The 23308-nt window shown below is 41.6% G+C and overlaps 2 protein-coding genes across 7 annotated transcripts in view; both read left to right on the forward strand.

Moving 5' to 3' along the window:
• The first annotated feature begins 1447 nt into the window (after positions 1 to 1447).
• Positions 1448 to 17355, forward strand: TCP11L2 (t-complex 11 like 2). Of its 6 annotated transcripts, none has more exons than XM_063395748.1 (10): positions 1448 to 2060; positions 6882 to 7055; positions 8295 to 8430; positions 8666 to 8786; positions 9522 to 9742; positions 10349 to 10485; positions 11534 to 11721; positions 13061 to 13242; positions 13965 to 14134; positions 14712 to 17355. In XM_063395748.1, exons 2-10 carry the CDS (start codon positions 6920 to 6922, stop codon positions 14954 to 14956), a joined length of 1536 nt encoding a protein of 511 aa, XP_063251818.1. In that variant the 5' UTR covers positions 1448 to 2060; positions 6882 to 6919; the 3' UTR covers positions 14957 to 17355. The 6 variants fall into 6 exon arrangements, with proteins under 6 accessions (XP_063251818.1, XP_063251815.1, XP_063251817.1 ...); XM_063395745.1 differs by having other exon boundaries at positions 1457 to 2060; positions 13962 to 14134; XM_063395747.1 differs by having other exon boundaries at positions 1461 to 2060; positions 8298 to 8430; positions 13962 to 14134.
• A 1008-nt stretch (positions 17356 to 18363) lies between these two features.
• POLR3B (RNA polymerase III subunit B) overlaps positions 18364 to 23308 on the forward strand; it is a 72858-nt gene continuing 67913 nt past the window's right edge. The window contains exons 1-5 of the mRNA XM_063395744.1: positions 18364 to 18573; positions 20048 to 20080; positions 20601 to 20657; positions 20739 to 20803; positions 21165 to 21240. Coding sequence (XP_063251814.1) covers positions 18508 to 18573; positions 20048 to 20080; positions 20601 to 20657; positions 20739 to 20803; positions 21165 to 21240 — 297 coding nt within the window. The 5' untranslated portion in view covers positions 18364 to 18507. The remainder of the gene's footprint in view (positions 18574 to 20047; positions 20081 to 20600; positions 20658 to 20738; positions 20804 to 21164; positions 21241 to 23308) is intronic.

Consider the following 23308-nt stretch of genomic DNA (forward strand, 5'->3'; position numbering starts at 1 on the left):
TAGTGCCTCTGGATCAGGAAAGAATTGAAACCAAAAAGAAGGTGAAGTGCTGAGTACTGCAATGTCTAACTTATTCTTGGGTTTTGGACCAAAATCTCAAAGCATGTCCTTGTGCCTCAGATATACATCTCTGACATGGTAGATAGATAGACAGACAGAGAGATAGATAGATAGATAGATAAATAGATAGATAGATAGATAGATAGATAGATAGAGCAAGCTATGCACTTAAGAATGAGCTCCAAAACAGCTGGGGTGCTTGGGAGAGAAGGACAGTGCTATAGCTGAAAAAAAAAATTGTTTTAAAGCCATCCCTTTCTGGAATCCCTTATCTTACTCCATGATTTAGGTAGTATCCCTGAGATAATTTTCCCCCTGAGGTTATCTTTCCTATCAGTATTTAGAAGCTATTTCACCTGGTGAGGCTGACCCCATTCCCTTCCAGTGCAAGCTAGGCCACTGAGCAGCACAGGTTTCCACAACTGCCAGTCCACAGAGACACGAAATGGACCCTGAATCAGCTGGCCCTGGTGTTTTTGCAACTACTCTTTGTGCAGTTGCAGCTGGTTAATTAAGAAAAGGTGTCAGCAGCCATCACAGCAAAAACTCGTGGTTTTCCCACATTTCAGGTTGTGTCTAAGCAAAAATGGATGTAAAAAATAATAACAAATCATGTCCTTGGAAGTCATAACAGTTCTGTACAAAGCAGCCCATCTATATACCATCATAGTCTTCTCCAAAGCCCTTTTGAACCTCTTTCAGACATATCATTGCCATGTGACATGCACAAAGTGGGGTAAAGTAGTGCAAATACAGTTATTTAAAACATCGTCTTCTTTATAGAAGCTATTGGATTAGGCTGTTGGACTTAATCCCTTTGAATGTCTCTGAAGGCTGGGCTGACAGGTGCTCTGCACCACTGCAAGCAAGCGCTCCTCTCCAGCCAGGCACTTGGGCCAAACTCTGTCCCCTGCTTCACGCCCTTGATTTTATAGCAGAGGTCAATGGGACTTACACTGGGCTTTGGTCTGAATACAATACCTATTCTGTGTAGTTCACCACGTGTGCTAAAGGTTCGCTGCAGGAAGGGGAGCTCTGTCTTCACGATCGGCAAGGCTGCGTTAGTGAGCTCTTGCCTCAGAGATGCCTGCCGGCGTTTTACCCTCCGTGCTTCCTGGTGGGTGAGGCAGTGGTGGCACGTAGCTCCTGTGACAGGAAGAGGTGATGACCCTGACAGGTACTGCTGGCCCCGTGCGTGCGTGAAGCTCCCAGTGCACGATGTCAATACAGCAATAAGCAAAGCATTTATAATGACAGTGCTGCACTGCCCCATGCTGCGTTCCTCAGTGGGCGCTCAGAAGGCCTGCGGACACCACAGCCATGAGCGAGACGGGTGACTAAACTCAGCACGGTCCCGAGTGGCTCCCCTGAAGCTGCGGTGGCAGGGGTGGCAGTGGGGGGGCAAGATGGCGCGTGGAGGGGCGCCTCACTACCCCCATCGACAGAGCAAGGAAACCAGGGCAGGAACATGGTTAAAGCTCCCTTTGCAGCGCAGTGCACAAAGGCAGGCACACAGAGCGCGGGCAGCTGCCCAGTTCCGTGCGAAGCACAGCCGCTTTCGCCGACACTCGGGCTCTGCGGGGTCGCTGTTCCAGCCCCTGAGGCGGCCCGGGGGCGGGGCGCGGGCGGCCCCAGCCCGGGTGGACGGGGCCCTTCCGTAAACACCACCCGGCCCGGCACATCGGCACGGCCCATTGCCAGCGTAGGGGAGTCCGCCGAAACACATTCCCGTGTCGCCTCATATTTCTCCATGCGTACTGCCCGGTCGCAAGCAGAATGAAGAGATGCGGGCAGTTTCTACAGGCATAAGCGGAGGTTGGCCCAAGCGCCTCGGATAACTCGCCGCTGGCAGGCAGGGAAAGATGACGCACCTCCCCCCTTCCACCGTCAGAGATGGATGTGCCCGAGGAAGACACTAATAGTCCGGGCTGGGTCTTTAAATCTGAGGAGGGGCTAAGTGCGGCCCCGGTGAGCGCCGCGCAGGACGGCGAGGGGCAGCGGTGAGTGACCGGCTGGGGACAGCGGGGCAGGGCAGGGCTGGTCCGGCCGGCCGGCCGGCGGAGCTGACACGCGGTGGGGTATCCAGCCATGCTGGGCGATGAGCCGCGGGGTGAACCCGGGTCAGCGCTGTCCCGGGGACTGCCACCCTCCTGCGCGGTGTGGGTAGGAGGGGGGTGGTGCGCTGGCCCGTCGCTCTGCTGCCCCGGTGGGGCACCGCTGCAGCAGGTGGGTTTCGCAGTTCCTGCGCTGGGTCCCTAGTTCTCCCGTTGCCCCGTATGTCCTGGGCTTTCGCCATCCCTTAGTGTCCACCGGGACGGTCCGCCCCGATGGGCGCAGCCGCAGGGTCCCCCCCTGCAGCCCCGGTCAGCAGGGCAGGGGCACCCCGAGATCTCCTCGGGGCATGCGGGCCCGGGCGCTTAATGTCGGGTGCCCGGGGGCTCGCCTTCTCTGGGACTGACAGGGAGCCTTCTCTCCGTGCTTCTCCCCCGGACTCCCTCCCCCCGGGCCTGTCCTTGGAAACGCTGTTTGTTTTGGTCGGCGAGTGCCAAACTCCTGCCTTTGCTAACTGTTAAAAACATGGGGCCGGGGGAGGAGACAGGCAGCGAAACAGATGGAGGAAGAGGAGGAGCCGCCGGCTTCTCTCGGTGTCGCTCCCCCCGCGGGGGAGGGGAGCGGGCAGGGCGTCCCGGGGCTCCCCTCGCTCGTCCCGTCACCGAGCTGGCCGGGCGGAGGGCACTCCCGCGGGCAGCTCGAGGCACTCGGCCGCATCTCACTCTCGCCGATACAGTTTTTTAAGCCTTCACGAAGAGAAGTGTCACTTCAAAGGGAAGAGCTGTGGAACTAGAAAGCTAAGGGGGAGAAGTGTCGGCTGTAAGTTGTGAAGAATGAGGCGGGAGGAAATGCAAGCAACTCTTAACAAAGGCTCTTTTCTGTTCTCATGTCTTGAGTGCTGACAGAGGTGGAGTCAGTGAAAGGGAAACTCGAGACCAAATGAGATCAGTCGGTGCCAGCTTGAAGATAGTAAGAATGTGTGCCCAGTAGAATAAACAAAGTTAAGACCTTCATAGTGGTAAAACTGGACAGAGCACTCATAAGTCTCTGTCCATGCACACTTCCTTTGAACAAAGCAGGGCTGTGGAAAACCTCTCCTTGAAGATGGTATCTGAAGAAAAAAATCCCACAAACTGCGAAACTGTCTTTCTCCCTCCTCCCCCCAGGTGCTTTGTAAAATAACTTCTAAAGCAAACCTTCAGGAATAAAAAGTGTGTTTGTGTCTTCTAAAACTAACCTGATCTTGCAGCCTTGATAAGTTCTAAATGAAGAATTGAGTTGGGTGATGCAGTAACCAGTTAGGATCAAGATGCCTTTAAGCATCTACAGTTTTGTATTAATTTTCTTTTTACTAAAAAGAATAATCCCCACCTAGCAAAATAGCGGAAATGTGAGAATTTATTTCTTCATTGTTAAATTAGCTAGAATCCTGGGGTTGGTACATGTAGAAGATACTTTTAGTTTTGGTCTCCCAAAGAGTTTATCCTTAAAATCCCTACAGTATGGTACTAATTGAAAGAAAGCAAATGGTGTGATGGTGTACAGTGTAATACAAATGTAAATGTGGGTAGTCTTTAATACAGCAGAGTAAAGCAGTTTGTAACATCTGGCTTTAATAGAAGAGGTGGGATATTCATATGTGTATTAAAACAACAGCCTAATATGTAATAATTCATGAGCAAATAAATAACAAGATGGTATTGTTTGTCCTAGATGGTGAGTTACAAAGAGATCTTGCAAGGCTGAAGGACTTTTCAAAATATTTTTATGTGACCATTATACTGATTTAAACCTAAAGTTCTAAATTAACTTGACCATTAATTAATAATGAGAACTTCCGTGCTGTCTACAAAAATGTAAGGAAAATCAGCTCTTCGAGTGTATGCTGTAAAGCAAGGACCAAGTGACTCAGTTGTCTATTGTTGTAACTAATTAGAAATGCCACTTTTGGTTTGCACTTACCTTTCATATGCTAAATGACTGTGTTTTTGCCTAAGTGTTTTAGATGGCCCCTGCAGGTTCTGCTTGTGTATTCATATATGTTTCCTTTGATGTGTTTATCTTTTAAACTTAGAATTTAGCAATAATATTCTGAATCTGCAGAGTACACCACCCAATCTTGCTTCCCATTGTGTTTGAAGCATTCTGCTAGGAAATGTATTTAGTGTGGCAGAAGATTGCAGTGGTTTTTTATGTGTCATCTCCTATTGCAGTGTTGAAACTTCTTACTTAAATTAAGCCCTCTGAAGCACTCTACAGACAGCTCTGCTGTCTGTATGTGTGCATGTATTGTAAGATCATGGTCTTGATACATGAAAATGCCATGGGTCTCTTTGAAATGCAAGTATTTGTTGCCAAAAGATCCTTTGCTGGGACTAGTACTTAAGGACTTAATGTTTATAGACTTGTAATTCTTACCTTAAATACATGATCTTCTTGGGAGTCAAGATGGGATGGAAAATGGCAGTGCTGACTCACCTTCATGGCTGGTTTAGTGCTTCTCTCAGAAGCACCTTGCAAAGCTGAATATTTATTAACACTGTCATACCTAGAGGTAAGAGGAAGTTCATGGAATGATGATGTGTAAATTGTGAGAGCATTTGGGGGTTTAATGGTCATTTACCTTCCTCCATGTTCCTAACACCTGAACTGAAGCAGTGGACACACCGTGAAGTGCTCATACTCGCAAGAGATCTGCGAGACTTTGGGCCCCCACACTGTGAACGACGTTAATTGAATCTTTTGATGGACCATGTGCTTCAACATTAATCTTCTGGAGTTTATTTATTTGGATGGAAATAAAGGGGTGTTGTACAAGATTAAAGCCTGGATATACAGTGTTCTTATATTGATCAAAAACAAATTTATTGGAGGGTAATAAAAACTTTGCAGGCTCTGGACAGTGTTACTGTATTTGAGTGAGCAGTTCAACATGAAAAACCTCAAGTATGTTCTATAACTAGTTTGTCAAAACTGGTTTCTGGTCAGCACTAACTTTGAGATCTGTAACACAGATTTTAATTGAAGAAATAGTTTGTTTCTTCTCTAGCATTAACTAGCAACCCATTTCTAATTGCAACTTAAATACAATTTCCAAACCAAATTATCTCTGCGTTTTGGGGCAGTAGGTTCTCTTGCAACTCTGTCTTGTTTAGCCAATACTGTTTTAAATATTTGCTTGTTAGAAATTATAAAATTACTTGTCTAATAAGAGTTATGATGCTTAGGATCATAGGTAATGCTGCAAATTCTGAATGCATGACCTCTTTGTTCTAGTCAAGTGTCTCTTACTGGCTTCTCCAGTATAGTGATAAACTGACAGCTGTGTTTTTGCTAATGTGATCAATTCTTTTCACAAAAAAACCAGCTCAAAGTATGACATAAATAAGGTGTTCAAGTGCCTCCTCTTTCCTCTTGGGAGAGGAGGAAGAGTATAAACATACACTTAAGAAATGTTAATCATCTTAATTAACAGGGGAGTGCTCATCAGTGTAGTAGCTCATCAAGTTATAAAGGCATATTCAGGATGAGTTGGTACCCAAGCTGTAACTAGGTGCCAACATAAAGAAACCTTCATTTTCACTACCTTTTGTCTATCCCAGGACCCCACAATATGTTGATTCACATAAGTACAGACAAAGATAATTCTTTTATTGCACAAAGTGTCTTTTTTTCCAAGTTCAGCAATTGCAAAGTGTGGTATTCCCTGCCTACTGAAGTTGATGTGGTTTAATAATAAATGAAGTTATGTATTAGTTAAGTTTGCTGATGGAAACCATTGCTGGCTGTGTCTCTTCATAAGGTCCACTACAGAATGCTTTATGGCTATAATCAGAGATGGACAGCTACTTTTGGTATCTGGGCCAAATTCCTTTAGTAGTAATTACAGCTGACTTCCAGCTTCTCATTTTGGTATTACTGTGAACATATTTTTCACTTCCTGTCAGGCAGTTTTTAATCATCTGTATCACTCTGTGCAGATGTCCACATTTTCTGCGATTGCAGATGATCTGCCTGGAAGGCAGTTTCTTTACATGGACAGAAGCACTCTGAAGCACTACACTTCTCAGTGGAGGTTGTTGTCTGTGCTGAATAGGATGTTAGAATTGCCATGTCAGAGTTGCCATTTGGCTTAAGCTGGAAAGCCAATGCACCTTCACTCGTAGGAGGAGTGGGTTTGGGGTTTGTGCCATTGTTGATCTGATTCTGAGCATGGACCCACCTAAAGCAGCAGGCCAGACTTTCAGCTACACCCTGTCAGAAATGTAATATTCTGAATCACTTGTCTGTTCTCCCCCTGCCACTTCTTGTGTTTGCTTCACAGTCATTACACTCGGTGCAGCCTGTTTGTGGAAGGAAATTTCTAAACATTGCTAAACACCACTTCTTCTTGAAGTCAGGTGGGGGATGGTAACATCATGAGATGCCTTTATGGACATTGAAAACTACCAAAAGTCTTGCAACAAGCAGCTTCAGGGGTTGCTGTGGGTAGTCTTTCATTTCTTAAAATATAACCACTTTATGGATGGTCTCCAGCATAATCATTAGGGTGTGAAACAGCTGAAGGTACAAAGCTTTCTTACAGAACGGGTATAGTTTGGTGATAACTGTATGACTCTGCATGTCAAGTCAAATCCTTTCCTTTGCTTTTCCCATTTGGGAAAGGCAACTACCTGATCTTCATTCACAATAAAATGATCAGTAGCTGACTTTTGAGAAACAAACAAAAGTAAGTGCTGGTTTTATGGGAGTTGTGTTTGTTTTTCCAGGTTTTGTTTACTCTGTAAACAAGGGAAAGGGAATCAGAATGCCTCTCAGTGATGAGCAGAACAGTGACTCAGATTCCTCACGCCTCTCGGAAAGCACAGCTTCTTCCAGCGACTCGGAATATTCCAGGCAGAGCTTTAACAGTGATTCTTCAAGCAAACCCAGCTCCCCAGCATGTAAGCCTGTTTCAGCCTTACCTGCATTGTGCATGGACCAATAAGGCTAACTTACTGTGTTTCTCTTTGCTGTCATGGGTAGAACCTGGGATTCTGAATCTGTTTAAGAGTATTAAGAGAGAGGCATGGCTTTCTCTCTGCTGTGAAGCAGTGCATCTCCTGTGTCTGGAACACCAGCAGCAGCTGTATCCATGGCGCTCTCCCTGTGCACTCCTTCCCTTCAGAAAGTGTAAGAAAAGTGTGTCACCATGGTCTTCCTAACCTTGACATTGGTAGCAGCCTCCCACTCAACCAGATATGCTTTTGTGCAAAGGGTGGGTTTCTTCTGTTTGATCCCTGCACCTAAAAATAATTACATGTTTGTAATACCATATCAAGTTACATGTAATTAATCTTGAATTCACATTTTTCTTTCATAAATATTAGAATCAAACATAAAACGCGCATTTGCACAAGGAAGATGATTTGAGTAGTGCTAAATAAAACCTTGGTTAAGATATGGTTCGTGTGAGTCTGTAAGCATTTGCAGACCATGCTTACTTCTTACATCTATGTAAATGAAGTCTTACATTAAAACAAGCTTGTTAGTGGAGCTGCAATTGGCAGTTGGCTCTTTGTCTTTCTTTGTTACGAGTCTTTCAAATGCTACATTAAATTATAGAATTTGAAGACTTAGAAACTTTAAAATTTGCTCTTGTTTTCCAATATAGAGTTGGTTTTGTCATTGCTGTTAACTCCTAAAAAATGAGTATAACTTAGATTCCACAGCAGATAAAACATCTGCTGATCTTACATGGGGGGTGTTTGCAAGTCAGTAACTTCAAAACCTTTTCAACTGGCAATGTAGCCATCATGTGCTCAGAATTATAGAGGACCTCTGCTATCTCTTACTGTCCATGGTTTTGGTTGGGTGGCTTTGACAGAACAGTTCGTAGGAAATCTGTGGAATGCAAGATCCCATTTTAAAGGAAAAAAGATAGTTCAGATGCAGAAATATGAAAATGCTCCTCAAAATGTTTTGAGACGTGTGGTATTTCCCCACAAACACACACACCCCTGATAAGCTGGGAGTTTCCTGAGTTAGTGTTTTAGGAAGATATAAAGACTTGGTAATCCTGCGTTGCTTCTTCCAGAGTACTGGAGTCCCATTAGCAAGCAGTAAAATTGCTAGGTTTTAGTATATTCAATTGTACTTATCAGCTACAGATATTTGGCTTGAATTGATCTTGTTTGTTCCAGCAGCAAGCCCTCCCAAGGTTGTCACATTTGATGAACTGATGGCAGCTACAAGAAATCTGTCAAACTGGACTCTAGCTCATGAAATTGCTGTAAATGCAAATTTTTGCATAAAACATGAAGACTTCCCACAAAACAGGTAAGAGCCTGAGTTTTGCAAGAAGCAGTGCTGGTGCTGGAAAGAGAGGAGAAATGAATGGAGCAATCTAGACCATGTTTTGGGAGCTGATGATCAACCACCCAAGAAAGATGTGGTTGCAGGGCATAATATCTGGGGAGGTGCATTTCCCAACAAGTGATCAGTCTCATCTAAAAGTTACAAGGATGAAAGCTAGTTGGGAGTCTTTTCCATATCTAATTGATTTACTCCATAGCTTTGCAGGCACAGTGAAACAAATTGTACACAAGGCTTTTTGGGATCATCTGGAATCGGAACTGAATGAAGATCCTCCAGAATACAAACATGCTATTAAGCTCTTTGAGGAAATTAAGGAGGTAATGTTCTTCCTTCTCTGTATTGTTTTGTCAGCTTAGCTCTAAGAGTCCCCCTTTGTTCACTGAAGGGTCTCCACAACTCAGTTGAGCCGACACCATCTAGTTCTTCCCTGGATGATATGAAACCATGATTATTCAGAACTGAAAATAGATGCCTGTTTGTAGTATATTTATATTAACCGGGAATACGGCCATAAAAAAACAGTGGCATGTTGACTCAACTTTCACTGCACAGTGACCAGTTGAAAGTCAATTCTTTTCCCAAAGCTTCACGTCTGTACTAGCCTGTTTCCAGAACCATACTGTGAGCTTAGGGCATGAACAAGAATATAAACATGACTGCACCTGCCCACTTAGACTTCATTGTTTGATTATTGCACAGGTGAGCATACAAACCTTCAGTCCTGGCACAATGCTAAGTCTTTCAGAATTTTAAGTTAGTAAATGTTTGTTTTACAGGGTAGCCTCCCAGCTTTTAAAGGAGTTTAGTTGTTGACTTGCTTTTTGTCTTATTGGCTTTGAGCATTTTTGCAGAACTGTGCTGTGCTTTTGGGGTTTTTTTCAAACAGTCCTTTTTTCCTCATTACCTTTGATAATGTGCAGTCTTAAAATGGCTGGTTATAATCTGTCAGATGTACACACCTGACATGAATATTAAAATCTCACTCAAGTGTGTTTACTAAGTGATTTGGGTTTTGTTGATAAGCTTTTCCTTTTTTTCTCCCTCTAATTTAGATTCTTCTTTCCTTCCTGACTCCTGGAGCAAACAGGATTCACAATCAAATTTGTGAAGTTCTAGATACGGATCTTATAAGACAGCAGGCTGAACACAATGCTGTTGATATTCCTGGGCTAGCTAACTATATCATCAACACTATGGGAAAGTTATGTGCTCCAATAAGAGACAACGACATAAAACAGTTAAAAGCAACTGACAATATTGTAGAGTTACTGAGGTTGGTATTTGAGTGTGGTTTTTGGAGAAAAAAAACTCCTCTCTGAAAGGGTAGTAGAGAGTGGAAGGCAGGGTGGCTGGGTAAAGGAAGTCTAAAATTGTGTCAGTTTGCATAACACCTGTTCTCAAACTATAGGAAAACTTCCTGAAGCATTAAAGGGAAAGAGCTCTGACACACTGAACAGATTGTGTATCTTACTTTGTAATGAAATGGGTAGGATATCTAGATGAAACCAGGCAGCTTTGAATATCTAAGCCAACTCTTGCAATAACCTTTGTTTCAGAAACTCTTTTTTTTCTGTCTTGTTCATTCTTACAAAATGTAAGCAGCACACAATTCATGTAGTTTTTGAAAAACTTACAGGGCTGTAGCCTTTAGTGATGCTACATTAGTCCAGTTCTCTTTAACGTACACCAAGCCTTATATATACTACTCCTTCAAGAATTCCAAATGATAGGGTGACATATCTGTTACTCAGAAATGCAAATGAAGGAGTTCACTGCTCCCAGCAATGAAATTATAGTAATAATGTACATGTGCTTCATGTGTGCTGGTGAAATTCAATAGACTAAATTAAACTGTGACATTTTAAATTCTTCTTTTCAGACAAATATTCCGTGTTTTGGACCTGATGAAAGTGGATATGGCAAATTACACAATTAAAAGTCTTAGACCATACCTCTGGCATAACTTGGTGGATTACGAAAGAACAAAATTCCAGGAAATTCTTGAAGAAACACCAAGTATGTACCATGCTATATTTAATTAAGACCTTTCTTTGAAAAGAAGACTATTTAAATATATGCTGTGAAAACTCTATAGGTTGCAGTTAACTTAAGAGGAAAACTTCAATATCTTGTCTGTATGTAAGTAATGGGAAAAATGTCTGACAAGCAAGCTATCACTGGATAATTGATAACTTACTGGATAATTGATTGACTAACTAACTGGATAATTGATTGACTTAACTTGCTGTCAAGTTTGTCTGTCTGTAATCTGGGGCACTTTCAGACAAACTTACATTTGCCAAATTGATTGGTGTCTGAAAAACAAGCAAGTGGTGACTCTTGCTGCCTGGATGCAGAAGCCCTACATTTTCTCTTTTGTGTGCAACAATTGTGTTGTCAGTGTCAAGTAAACATGTAAAACCAGTTAGTGTACCTGAAACCTGGAAGGTGTAAGATCAATTTTTTAATAAACTAAAGGCAGGCTCTGAACAAAATTTCTTAGATGATGCAAAGTCATCTTGATCCACTATTACTTGTTTTGTGTAATTTGGTTAAATGGTGTTCAGAAATATATCCGAGGACAATAAATAAGCTTGTTAACATCTGGAGCAGGGCTTCTAAAGTGGGAGCTCTGAGCCACTGATAGAGCCTGCAGTGTTCATATGTGCAGCCTGAGAAAAGCTCTACCACAACAAATCAAATGTTTTAATCTTCCTTCACCTCTGCTTTTTGGTCTTATGCCCTATCTGACAAGTGGCCTCTCCAAAAAAAGGAAAACATCCCTTTGTGAACTCAAACGTTGAGACTTGTATTACCTAAAAGCCTTGTCTGAAGTCTTAACAATTTGTGGCTGGGTTTGTACAAACCATGTAGAATTTAAAGGTGGTCAGTGGAAGAAAATGAGTGAGAGAATTACCATGTGTGAAGACTCAGCTGTCCACTCTGTTTAAGTCTTCAGAAGTCAAATTCTCTTATGTATACAAAGAGAAATCTTATTTTTTCTCAAGGTAGTGCGTATTTTGATGAAGGCATGCAGTAAATCTGTGCTATTTGCAATACTTAGGTGCCCTGAATCTCACAACAGAATGGATAAAGGAATCGATAGAAGATGAATTGTCATCTATTTCTGATGAGTCTTCATCATCCCCTGGTGCTGATAGTAGTTCAAAACCAATTATTAGTCCTACACTGGTGCTAAACAATGGCTACTTGAAACTGTTACAGTGGGATTATTGCAAAACATTTCCAGAGGTAAGAAATGTATTTTGGTGTCTTCAGATTACCAGCTGTATGAAATCATTGGTGTGATACAATAATCCTGCTATTGATGACAGCAAGTGAATAGTCTCTTGCATTCCTTAAATTCCTGCACAGTGAATTTGGAGATTATATTCTAGTCCAGTTTCTGAAATTCGAAATGAGCAAGTCAGCAACCAGAAAAGAACAAGGTAAAGGTTGTTCTCTCTTTCCAATCATAGCTCACCAGCTCCACCCTAAGAGCAGTCTTGGCTGTGGTCAAAGGCTGGGCCTTGTATTGGCAGTACTCGGCTTTCTCTAAAGAACTGACTGTAGCACCCTGTTTTCCTAACAGCAGTGGGAATTGGTGGGATCGCTGTTTAGAACAGAATCAGTAAAAGGTAGAGGCCTCTAAAGTAGGCATTTATTCTTTCTCAGTGCATGTAAATTACTGCTTCAGGACTCAGTGTTCAGTTTTTCCCTCCAGTTCCTGATTACTGACCTCTGTAACTTTCCAGAAAGCCAGTGTGAAATTTGCCATCAGTCAGGGCTAAAATTTGCATTTACAGGGAGGGCCTTAGCTACATGTAGGGTGGTCTGGCAGAGAATTTGCTATATACATGGGCATGCTCTTGGTGTTCTCAGTCAGTGGACAGAAGGGACTTTCTTGCCTTTCTGTGAATGGTTTTGATTAAGAACTACATACGGATGTCCATAGTATAGTTTGCCATACTATGAAATTGCTACCAACTACAGTTGGATGTTAATGTCCCTGTGCTGCTCAGGATGAACTCTTTATAACCTAGAATTAACTCCAGCTACATCTTGCTGTGGGGATTACTTATGTTCTTGGTATGATCAGCTGGCTTTTTGCCTGGAGTGGGTTATGTATCACTTGCAGAACCTGCTTTGGTGGTTGAATTGGTGGTTGTCAAGCACAAGTGTTCATTATTATCCATCAGTTACAAATCTTGGCATTTTTTCAAAAGATACCTAAATCCAGAACATTATTCTGTCTGTAACTTGATCATGACAATGTCCTCTGGATGCTCTGAGCATTCCATGTCATGGGCTGAATTGTAGGTTGCAGATTTGTCACCAGTGATGAGGAATAAGGTGCACAGTCCTCAGTTTCCTCATTACTTTTCATCCCACCAGAGGTTTACTTCTGGCATTTGTACGTAATGCCACTTCATGCTGTACTACATATTTAGGGTATTTCAGTGGCTGTTTCCTCTGGATTTGTGTTTTTGTGATTGAAACTAGTAGTGCTTCATGACTACATTCTAGATCTGTCCTTTTCCTGTCTCTCTCCCTCCTTGTTCCTAAATTAGTATTATTGTTTCAATTCTAGACTCTAATAACAGATGAAGTTCGTCTTCAGGAGTTGAGAGAAAAGCTCAATCAATTAAAAGTCATAGCTTGTGTTTCTCTCATAACAAACAACATGGTGGGTGCGGCAATTGTAGACGTGCCTGATTTTCCTGACCAGCTGAAAAGGATCTCCCTTCCTCTTCTTGAAGGCATGAACAAGAAGTAAGGCCTTTGTTTACTCCTTTTTAAACTTTTTTTTTTTTGACAGGAAACAATTGGAAACAATTCTAGTGGCATAGCTGGTGCATCGTTATTAATAGGAAGATACCAAAATTTAATCATTTATATATTCTCTTTATGATACAAGGCCACTATAAGTTAGACACATGTTTTCAAATGTAGATTTTAGTGAAATCTGAGACTTGATGTTAATGTACAGATTTTGGAACCTAACAGGACTGTTCATTCATACACTCCTAATACTGGAGAGACTGTGGCAATACATTCACTAAATCCTTCTGGGAGTTGCTTCAAACTTGTAGGTAGTTCAAGTTATTTGGCTGCTTATTTCTTTGTCTGCTTGTACTACAAGCAAGTCTGATGTATGTGACTGTCTTTTAAAAGAGTTTTCCACTCTGTTTTGTCTCATGAAATGCTATGTGCGTGGCCCAGAAAAACACCTAGGCACAAGGACAAATCGAACAGTGTCACTGCTGCACACTTGAAATTACCTTTCCCATTTGAATCACAACTAGGTCCTTATTTTATCGTCCACATAGAGATTTTCCTGTATATGTAGATTTACATAAATCTGCAGCAAAAGATGAAAACTTTTCAAAATTCTCATTGCAGAGACCAGGTTGAAAATAAGAAGAAATGAGACCACTTCACAACCTATGCTACAGAAACTGCAGAATTTAATGCTCTTCTGTTTCTTCCAGAAGTTTTGACTTGAAGGAGGCTCTGAATGCTATTGGCATCCAGATTTGCAGCACAGTGAACAAGTCTCTAAGTGAAAGAGGTCTTCCCACTCTTAGTGAAGAAATGCAGAGTAATTTAATGGGTCAAATCGCTCATATTGTTGAGAAGAATAATCCTGTCTGTTCCTTGATTGGTTAGTAAGATACTACCTAATTGTCATATTGTATGTTTCTGTTTATAAACTTAGTCCCAGCAAGCTTAATCAACTGTCTAATTATCTTCTAAAAGCATTTTCTTACTGCAGTAAAATACTGGCTCAACTAAGACTCAGGAAATGTTGTTTACTTAGAGATGGTGTCCTTGGTATGTTGCAGAGCGTGGTTAGTCACAGTTAAAAATAATTGTAAAAGTGCATGTAGAGACAAGCCTAGGCAGTGTAGTGTTTTGGAGAAGAATTTAGAAAAAACGAGTGTTATTTAGTCTTCTTTCTGTCCATTCTGGGTTTAAACCTAGTAGTTTGGTTTTTTCCTTTGAGTCTACTTCATATTAGTTAATGTAACTTGTTGCTGTAGGTTTATGCTGTGTCCACCTTGCAGTAGCCAAATTTAAGATGCTTCCAGTATTGTTTCCCACCCCAACACAGTCTTGGGAAAGAGTTGTTGCTTACCTTGCTGGATTTTTTGCTGTGCTGATGCGGGGTGCTTACAAAGTGACTGTGGCATCATCTTGGGTTTACATTTGTTCTGAGCATAGTTTATATCTCGTTTCAGACAAACGAATCCAGCTCTTCATGAGAAGCTTGCTGGCTCTTCCGAGTTTTCAGAAGTGTATGCCTACTATGCCAGGAGGCCTTTCTGTGATTCAGACAGAGATGGAGCTTTTGGGATCTCAGTATGCAAGCATTGTAAACTTCAATAAAAAAGTGTATGGACCATTCTATGCAAATATACTTAGAAAACTGCTTTTTCCTGAGGCAGCAATGGAGAAAACAGAAGCAGAAACATCTAGCAACTAAAAAATGTACCCTTTTTTAAATCTTCCAAGACAGTGGGGAAGTCGCATCGCTAAGAACAGCCTACTCCAGTGACTGTTGATGGGAAAAGGTCTTGTAAAATGTATACAGATAGTTTCTGAAATTCACTGTAAAGAAATTTATGTCAAGGTCATATATATATATTTTAATAGAAAAATATTTGTTTAATGAATTGTCACTTGTAATGGCCAGTGAATTTTAATTTCCATAGCAAGCATTTATTATGACTCACAGTGGGAAAGAGCTGGCAATGTACTTACTGTTTTGCCACCTTCAGAACAATGTTATTTTTCAACTCAAATATATTTACATACAGCACTGCATATTAGGAAATGACAAAACAAACTGTAGATAAAATGTACTATGCTTACATTGTATTTTTGTAGAGTGACATCTCAGACAACAATTATGTTTCTGAAAATACTTTGAAGAAGAAAGTATAGCTTGAGTAACCAAACCCAGGTTCATATTAGGCCGAGTTCAGGTACTCCTGCAATTACTGGACCCAGAACTTTGCCTGTGTTACATTAAGGAGTGCCAGTGTTACAAGCTGTTTGCAGGATAGCACTTACAGAAGCAGCATTCACCACTTCAAGCAGGAATCATTCAGAACTTCTCAGCTCTAATTAAGATTAATGATAAACACCTAAGAAACATGATGTTGGGGGGTGGAGTAAATTTCTGTATATAGTGTTTATAAGCATTTTGTTTATTCAGTGGAGGTCATACAGATCTTTAATACGTGTATGTACTGATCTTTGATCCTAATGGATGGGTATTAAGTATTTTTCAGTTAGGTCTTTCTAACCTTTATTCCCAAAAGCACTTAAGACTGACCTTACAGTGTACCACAGAAGAACTACTCCTTTCATGCCCTTATCTGACAGAATGTAAGTTTTTCACAAGATATTCTTAGGCCTGAAACCAAGAACCCAAGTAATTAGTAATTTCTGAAAATTTTATTAGATTCACTTTTTTACGGAGTGTGTGAGAAATGCTCCCGTTTTCCTAAAATTTCTTTGGAATGGGCCCCAATACTTAGTTCCCATTTAAGGCATTGGGAATCTTGCATACAGGAAGTGAATAGGATTGAAATTGAGAAACGTAGAAGTGAACTTCTTAAGTTTACACAGGCTTTATTTTGCATATTTCAGATTACTGGGATTAGATAGTACTGGCATACATATTACAGACATGTTCGTGTCTATGAAATTTAATAATTTACTTGAAAATTATATTTTAATATATTACCATATAATAACTCCTTTTGAGATCTCATGTATAGAAAACCTCAGTGTGGTACAAGTTAGAGCTTGTTTTTAATATTTTATATTACAATCTATTTTTTATGAAGAGACAAAACCTGTAAAAGCATAGTGTGTCACAGAAATTGTCGATGTACATTACTGTGTCTATCATAAAGGTCTAAAAAACCTGGGCATTTATTAGCACTGTGGTTTTGTAGTCCATTTCTACAGGAATGTGTACTCTTTCTAGCAAAGGAAATTACTTCTATTCAGTTGTTCTTCCGTGGCCAGGGGCTTTGGTCACATGTACATGTTACTCTGGTACATGTACATGTTACTCTGGTACATGTACATGTTACTCTGGTACATGTACATGTTACTTTCTTCAAAATGCCTTGTTAGAGAAATTTCTCTAGTGTACTTCTGTTCTATCCCTTGTGAAAACATTGCACAAAATAAAGATGAACGCATATTTTAAAGGGAACTGTTTCCTGGAAAACCTGAGAGAAAGGAACTCTTAGACTATAACTGTGCCACTAGGTAAGCCAGGCTTGCTAGGTGAATACAACATTTTGGTAGGCAATTCAAAATCATTAAAAGAATGCATTTCAAAAGCAGAGAGGGGGAATGAATATTAGATATTTGTTACAACCTTAGAAATACCTACGTGATTTTGAGCTTCAGCCAAAAGCAGATTTTATGAACATGTGAACATGTGATTGCTCACATGATTATGAACTTTTTATTTTAATATTTTATATGCATTTGATTGTATAAACAAATATCAAACTATAGCTCTTTAATGAACTGGGGAAACTGTCATACTAGTTTTTACCAGTAAGTACTCAAAAGATAGCATTTATGGGGGGGGGTTGGTAATTAGGGTGACTTGTAAAGGGCATTTATAGCATGGCCTGTGTTTCAAGTGATTGTTTAATGTGTTCTAATGTTTCAAACATGGACATTGCATCTGTTTAAATATATGTCGCATGCTGTTTATGCTACTGAGGCTGAAATGCACTTGCTTCTACTCTAAAATTGTCCTTGTGAAACAAGATGCCATTCTGTAGGAGCTTTGTTAAAAACAAATATTTGAGGGTTTGTATGCAATAAATTTTGTTTGTGATACCATCAGTGGTGAAAAGTCATTTATACAAACTTTATTAAATGCCAAAGATGACTTGACTAATGTTGTGTTGTGACCAGTTTTCTGTTACTCTTCAGGAGCAGCTCCACTGTAGTGACTTTAACCCAGCTGTACAAATGATATTCAAACATATTCAAATTGCGTGCTTAAATCTGACTACTTGGGCAAAGGATGTCTTGGGCTTGCATGGCAGAGTTGGAGCGGGACCAGACTGTGGGGGTGGTTTCTGTGAGGAGCTGCTCCAGGCTTCCCCCTGTGTCCAACAGAGGCCTTGCATGGATTAAGCATAGATTGCCACGTATTAAACAAATACTGCAGTGACTGTGCGCTTTATGCAGGAAACCAAATGGAAGGAGTCTGAAATGTTACTCCTCTGTAGGGCAGGGGCCTTTGTGGCCAGGATGGGTGGAGCCCAGCCCCAGCCCCATGAGTGTCACTCATGTGGAACAGGAGCCAGCGCAGACGTATGGATATACTGGTTTCACACTCTGCTTAGAACTTACTTGCCAATTATGATATTTACATATATATATGTATATCTCAAAACCTTACTGCCACAGGAATCTGCAGAGATCGCTAATGCTTCTTGTTTCATGTTGAACCGGGGCAGATGAGCAGCTTCCCACTTGACTGCGATTTTGGTGTCTGTACAGCACCGACCCTGGTAAAGGAGAACAAATAAATTTGAAGGCGATTCAGCTACAGCATTCAACAATAATAACAATAATAATATAAAATAATAATGACCCTACAAGCTGATGCCCCGCGTTGCTTTACATGCTAAAAACTGCAGGAAAGCCATTTAAAACCCAACTGCCCCGTGTCGCTGCCGCCTCCCGGCCCCACGGCTGCGCCGGCGCGGGGCGGCGACCCGCTCGGGGATTCAGGGCGGACCCCCGAGCGCCGCCAGGTCCGCAGTGCCCCGTGAGGGACGGGCTGCCGGGCACCGTGAGGGCATTCAGGGCTGCCGGGCACCGTGAGGGCATTCAGGGCTGCCGGGCACCGTGAGGGACGGGCTGCCGGGCACCGTGAGGGGCGGTGCTCGGCGGCGGCCGGGCTGCGCGGGGCCGGAACCTTCGGGCGCCGCGCCGGGGCGCGGGGGGACGCGCCGTGCTGCAGCGCCGCGGTGCGCGGTGGTGATGGAGGCGCTGGGTCTGGGCGAGCTCACCCCGGAGCAGGCGGCGGCCCCGGTCAACACGGTGGAGGTCAGTGGGGCAGGAGGCAAGCGGCGGCCGGGCGCACCTCGGGCTCTCCCGGAGCGCGGCCGGGCTGATCTGGGCTGGGGTGGACGGAGTCGCCTGCCGGCGCACACGTGGAGTGCCCCCTGCCCGAGTGCGCCGCTCGGTGTGTGTGGCGGGGGTTGTCTGGTCCGAGCTGCCCCAGGGCAGCCCCTCAGGAACCCGGGCTCGGCCTGCTGAGGTGCCGGGCCGTCCCCGGTCTGTGCCCGACCTGTGTCCCGCACGCAGTCCCAGAGCGCTCTGGGTGGAAGGGACTCCACAGCTCCTGCCATGGCAGGGACACCTTCCGCTATACCAGGTTGGCCAGTACCCCTTCCAGCCTGGCCTTGAAATATTTACTTAAGATTAAAATCATCAGTCTCCTCCCTAGGCCATCAGTTTAATTGCATTACTGTTGAAAAGATTAAACCCCCCTTTTTTAAACATTTAAATAATAAAACCCTGAAATCAACTGCTCTTCAGCTTTCCAGACTGTAAATATTACTGTATATAAACCACAAGAGAGCAGTAGTAAAAGCCACACCATACTGCATGAGTCTCTTTTTACTGCATTAGCTTTGCCATTATTAGATGTTAAACTGGGATCACAAACAGGATTAGTAGATAAACAAACAACAGCAGTGAAGTCTGAAAACCAAGAGCACCATCAGTATTTCTGTGGCTATAAGAAGGCTAATAACTTTTTACAGATTTTTTTTAGTTATTAATTTCGTGGTATTTTTAAATGGTAGTAGATGGAGAAGCATATGAGGGCTGGGACCACTCCTCATAAATAACAGGATTTTGTCTCCAGCCAAAGATATATGCAAGCTTTTGCACTGCCATGGTGGGAGAAAGTGGGGCTGCTGTAAAGAGATGTTCCCTGTGATCATCGAAGATCAGAAATTGGGGAAAATTTGTAGGAACCTTGATCTACTTAGCACTTGTCAGTACTTCTGCTAAATCTTTGTAGGGTTTAGGGTCCTGATAAGTATTACAGAGACTTGGGTCTACAAGTGCTGCTCCCAAGACTGAGATTCTTAGATGTATTTTGTAAAATAAAAGTTGTAGGAAATCCCTTTCTAGGAATATATTTTAGAGTGTTACCAGAGCAAAACCAAAAAAACCACGTTAGTTGATCTAAAATGAGGACGTGGTGTTAAGGAATTTTCAAAAAAAAAATATTTTCACATAAGTTGCACTTAGGAACGGTGTGCCGTTGCATGCAGAGTAAATACTGCACTGCACATATGGTTTGCTGAGATGATCCAGGTCATTTTTATCCATCTCTGTTGGCTTCAGACAGTCTTCTGGGTTTTTTTCCCTAAATGGATCTGATTTTAAATAATGTTACTGTTCAGGAAACAACAATAACAATAAAATATACCGGCAAAAAGGCTCAGGTGTCTTAGATATTTGGCTGCTCCTTGGAAAGATGTTTCAAACTGTTTTTTGTTTTCAGGAGAAATGGAGACTTCTTCCAGCATTTCTAAAGGTTAGTGCTACACACTCATTTCATGGTGAATACTTAATCTCTTTTCTAACTTTACATTCCCTTCTTCTAGCTTTTACTGTTTCCCAGAATACCTGTCCTCACTTTACTGTAGATTTTGCCTTTTTTTTTAGTTCCTTGCAGTTATCAATAGACTTGTTCCATAGATTGTTTTCTTGATTAATTTACAGTTTATTTTGTGGAGGCATTCTCCTAAAGGTTTGCATTTTGGTGTGGTTATTCTCAATCCATACTGTATATATGTAATGTTTCCAGATTACTTTCCTGGTTTACTGGCTCCCAGAGACCCTATCCATGCTCTTCATATGACAGCTCCAGTGTAAACTTGGAAATGTAGTGTAGAACCAGAGTGAGCATCCAGCCACTTCCCAGAAGTTTGTCAGCTGAAAGGATTTAGCACAGTTATCCAAAACCAGCTATAAATGCTTACATCTTAATTTCTGCCTTGTGTGATTAACATTATTGAAGCTGATTTTATTTGCTGCATGTGTGCATTTTTCAGGTGAAAGGACTGGTGAAGCAGCACATAGACTCCTTCAACTATTTCATCAATGTCGAGGTAGGCTTTCCTGGGCAGGGAAGAGTGGCTCTTAGTGCTCAGAAAAGGCCGTGGTTCCATTTTGTTCTTTTTCTCCTCCAGATAAAGAAAATCATGAAGGCCAATGAAAAAGTGACAAGTGATGCTGACCCAATGTGGTACCTGAAGTAAGCATGAGATGATTTTCGTATCGGTAGCAGCATGAGTACCTTCTCATGGGTTTGTTATCAGCTGTGAAGTGTTTATAAGCACTTGTGTAGGTATAAATCAAGAGGGTGTTTTCCATGACTTAACTCTTGCTTTGTACAATGAAAGATGGGAAGATTTAAAGGTTTACTGCACATGCAGACCAAATTTTAACTAATTTGACTGTAACTCAAATACAACTCTTGGGAAGAATCATTGCTCACTATTAATCAACCTGTGTTCATCAAAGTAGTTTCATTTTTCAGTGTATGTAAAATTTTGCTTCCTTCAGGTTGCCTGAAAAATATCTGCCTCATTGCTTATTTTGAAACTGTATTACAGGTACCTCAATATCTATGTGGGTACTCCAGATGTGGAAGAAAGCTTCAATGTGACACGACCTGTATCACCTCATGAGGTATTAATGTTTGCACCTGTCTTGCTGGATTTTTTTATCTTGGGAATGTCTTGGATAATAGCTGCACGTAATTTTGAGTATGTACATATTACATTAGGCAGTGCAATGCATTCCACCATCTCTGTAAAAAGAAGCCTCAGAGATTTAAACATCGTGGACTAAAGCTTTTAAATTTTATTTTAATTTTTGCTTTATTTAGTGTTTTGTGTTAGCTGAATTTGAGTGGGTTTCCATGAAAGTAGTGAATGTACTTCTCTTGCTTAATCTTGTGGTTCTTATGACAGAGCTGAAGTCCTCATTCACCTTGCTACTGTCTGCACCATAGGTCTGATTCAGAAAGCACACATGGAAACTTTAAGCAGAAACAGATGGAAATTATTAGAATTAAGAGAAGCTATAGGAGAACATCAGCCTTCTGAGGAATATATTTAATTTCATTGTAGTACTGTAGGCATGTAGGTTAATAAATGAATTGTGTACTTCTGGAATAAAGATGCGTGTTGGAGGACATGAAATCAGAAAGTCTCTTCGTTCTGACCAACAGGATATAAGGCAGCTTCTGTATGTATGAGAAAGCCATAAGCTAACATGAGCTTTGAACTTTTTAGGATTGCTTTCATGTATCTAGAGCTATTCAGTTCTCTTCAAAGTGCTCAGGAACACAGTATTTCTCTCCTGCTACTGTGCTTTGAGATTATACCACTGCAGCTGAGGTAGCGACCACCTCTTTGGCCTGTTGTACACCTCATAACTCAGTTCATGTAACACATGCTTTTTTCCTTGCTGTATCCACTTGAAAAGTCTTTTTTGTCATCTTATTTAGACTATAATGAAATACTTTCTGTGCTTTGGAGAAATTCTGTAAGACTCAGCTGTCCAGTGGCTGCCACGTGGGCGTAGCTACTTTCTATCTCCAGTGACCTGACTCAAATCTCATTTGGTTTGATAAAAGCTTTGAAATAAAGCCAATAACTGAGGCAGGTGTAATACATGATAGTTGCAGCATCTCACAAATGTGTGCTAATGATCAGTCAGTAGATGTGAACATGCACAAAATGCACCAGGAAACATTTCTTTCATACGAATGAAGTTGCATGCAAAAAATGGTTTGTGGCCAACAACTCATACTCAAGAATTCAGGTATTAATATGCTTGCTCACTGTATAACTAAAGTGACTGTACATGCAGAAGAAGGCAAAATAAATGCTTATAGAGCATATTGACCTTGAGTTTAGAATAAGATACTCTTATATCTCAAATATATTCTAGTTGATTCTTAATGTTAGTGCATCATTTCTTTATTTTCAGTGTGCTGTACACACATGGAGGCCACAGTTATTTTCTTAAATAGGATGCTGCTCAGGTCAAGCCTGGGTGCCTTGGAAAACAAAAAAAGATAGGAGTCTGCTGTTATCTTTCTCTGTTGAAGGCTTATAAAATTCCTTCTCAAAATCACCTAAAATCATTAGATTTTTGTGAGGGTCTGAGTGTATATCAGGTCATGCCTGTCTTTTACTTTCAGGTGTCTGTAGTAAGAAGTTACCTCAAGGAAGGTGATACAAAAATACATGTACTAGAATATCACACTGTAATTTGTATTTTATATCTGTGTCTTGTGTTAAAAAAGCTCACACACAGAATCCCAAGGCATTTTTTCCCCAAAGTAGTACTGAAGAGGCTGTCTAACTCTCTTTTTCCTCTAGTCCTTATGGGATTTTCATGAACTATACAGATGAATTTAAAGTAATTAGAATATGGAAATATTCTCAGTTACTTTTAAATTGGATGTAGTTGCTGGGAGCAGAATGGCACCTAGTTTCCTGCAAGGCATGGCTTGAAAGCTGCTGGTGTATACCAGTATTTCATCAGTGGAGAAGAGATTCACTTTGTAGTCTAGAAAGGAGAAGCATCCAGTTTGTGATGATCTTGGAGGTGTATTTTTCCACAGAGCTGCATCTTCAGTACACAGCATAATATTAATTGCCTTTTATTAGTACATAATGAATACACTGAAAGACTGCAGGATCATAAATGTGCAAGTCTAACTACTGTTAAACCTGTAATCCTG

Source organism: Prinia subflava, chromosome 4, assembly GCF_021018805.1.
Source record: "Prinia subflava isolate CZ2003 ecotype Zambia chromosome 4, Cam_Psub_1.2, whole genome shotgun sequence".
Classification (NCBI taxonomy): domain Eukaryota; kingdom Metazoa; phylum Chordata; class Aves; order Passeriformes; family Cisticolidae; genus Prinia; species Prinia subflava.

Bases quoted from the DNA above. Each gene is read 5' to 3' on its own strand.
- TCP11L2 (XM_063395745.1), top strand. From the start codon at position 6,920: ATGCCTCTCAGTGATGAGCAGAACAGTGACTCAGATTCCTCACGCCTC. The intron at 10,486-11,533 runs GTATGTACCATG...TGCAATACTTAG, and splicing joins AATTCTTGAAGAAACACCAA to GTGCCCTGAATCTCACAACA. The intron at 14,135-14,711 runs GTTAGTAAGATA...ATCTCGTTTCAG, and splicing joins TCCTGTCTGTTCCTTGATTG to ACAAACGAATCCAGCTCTTC.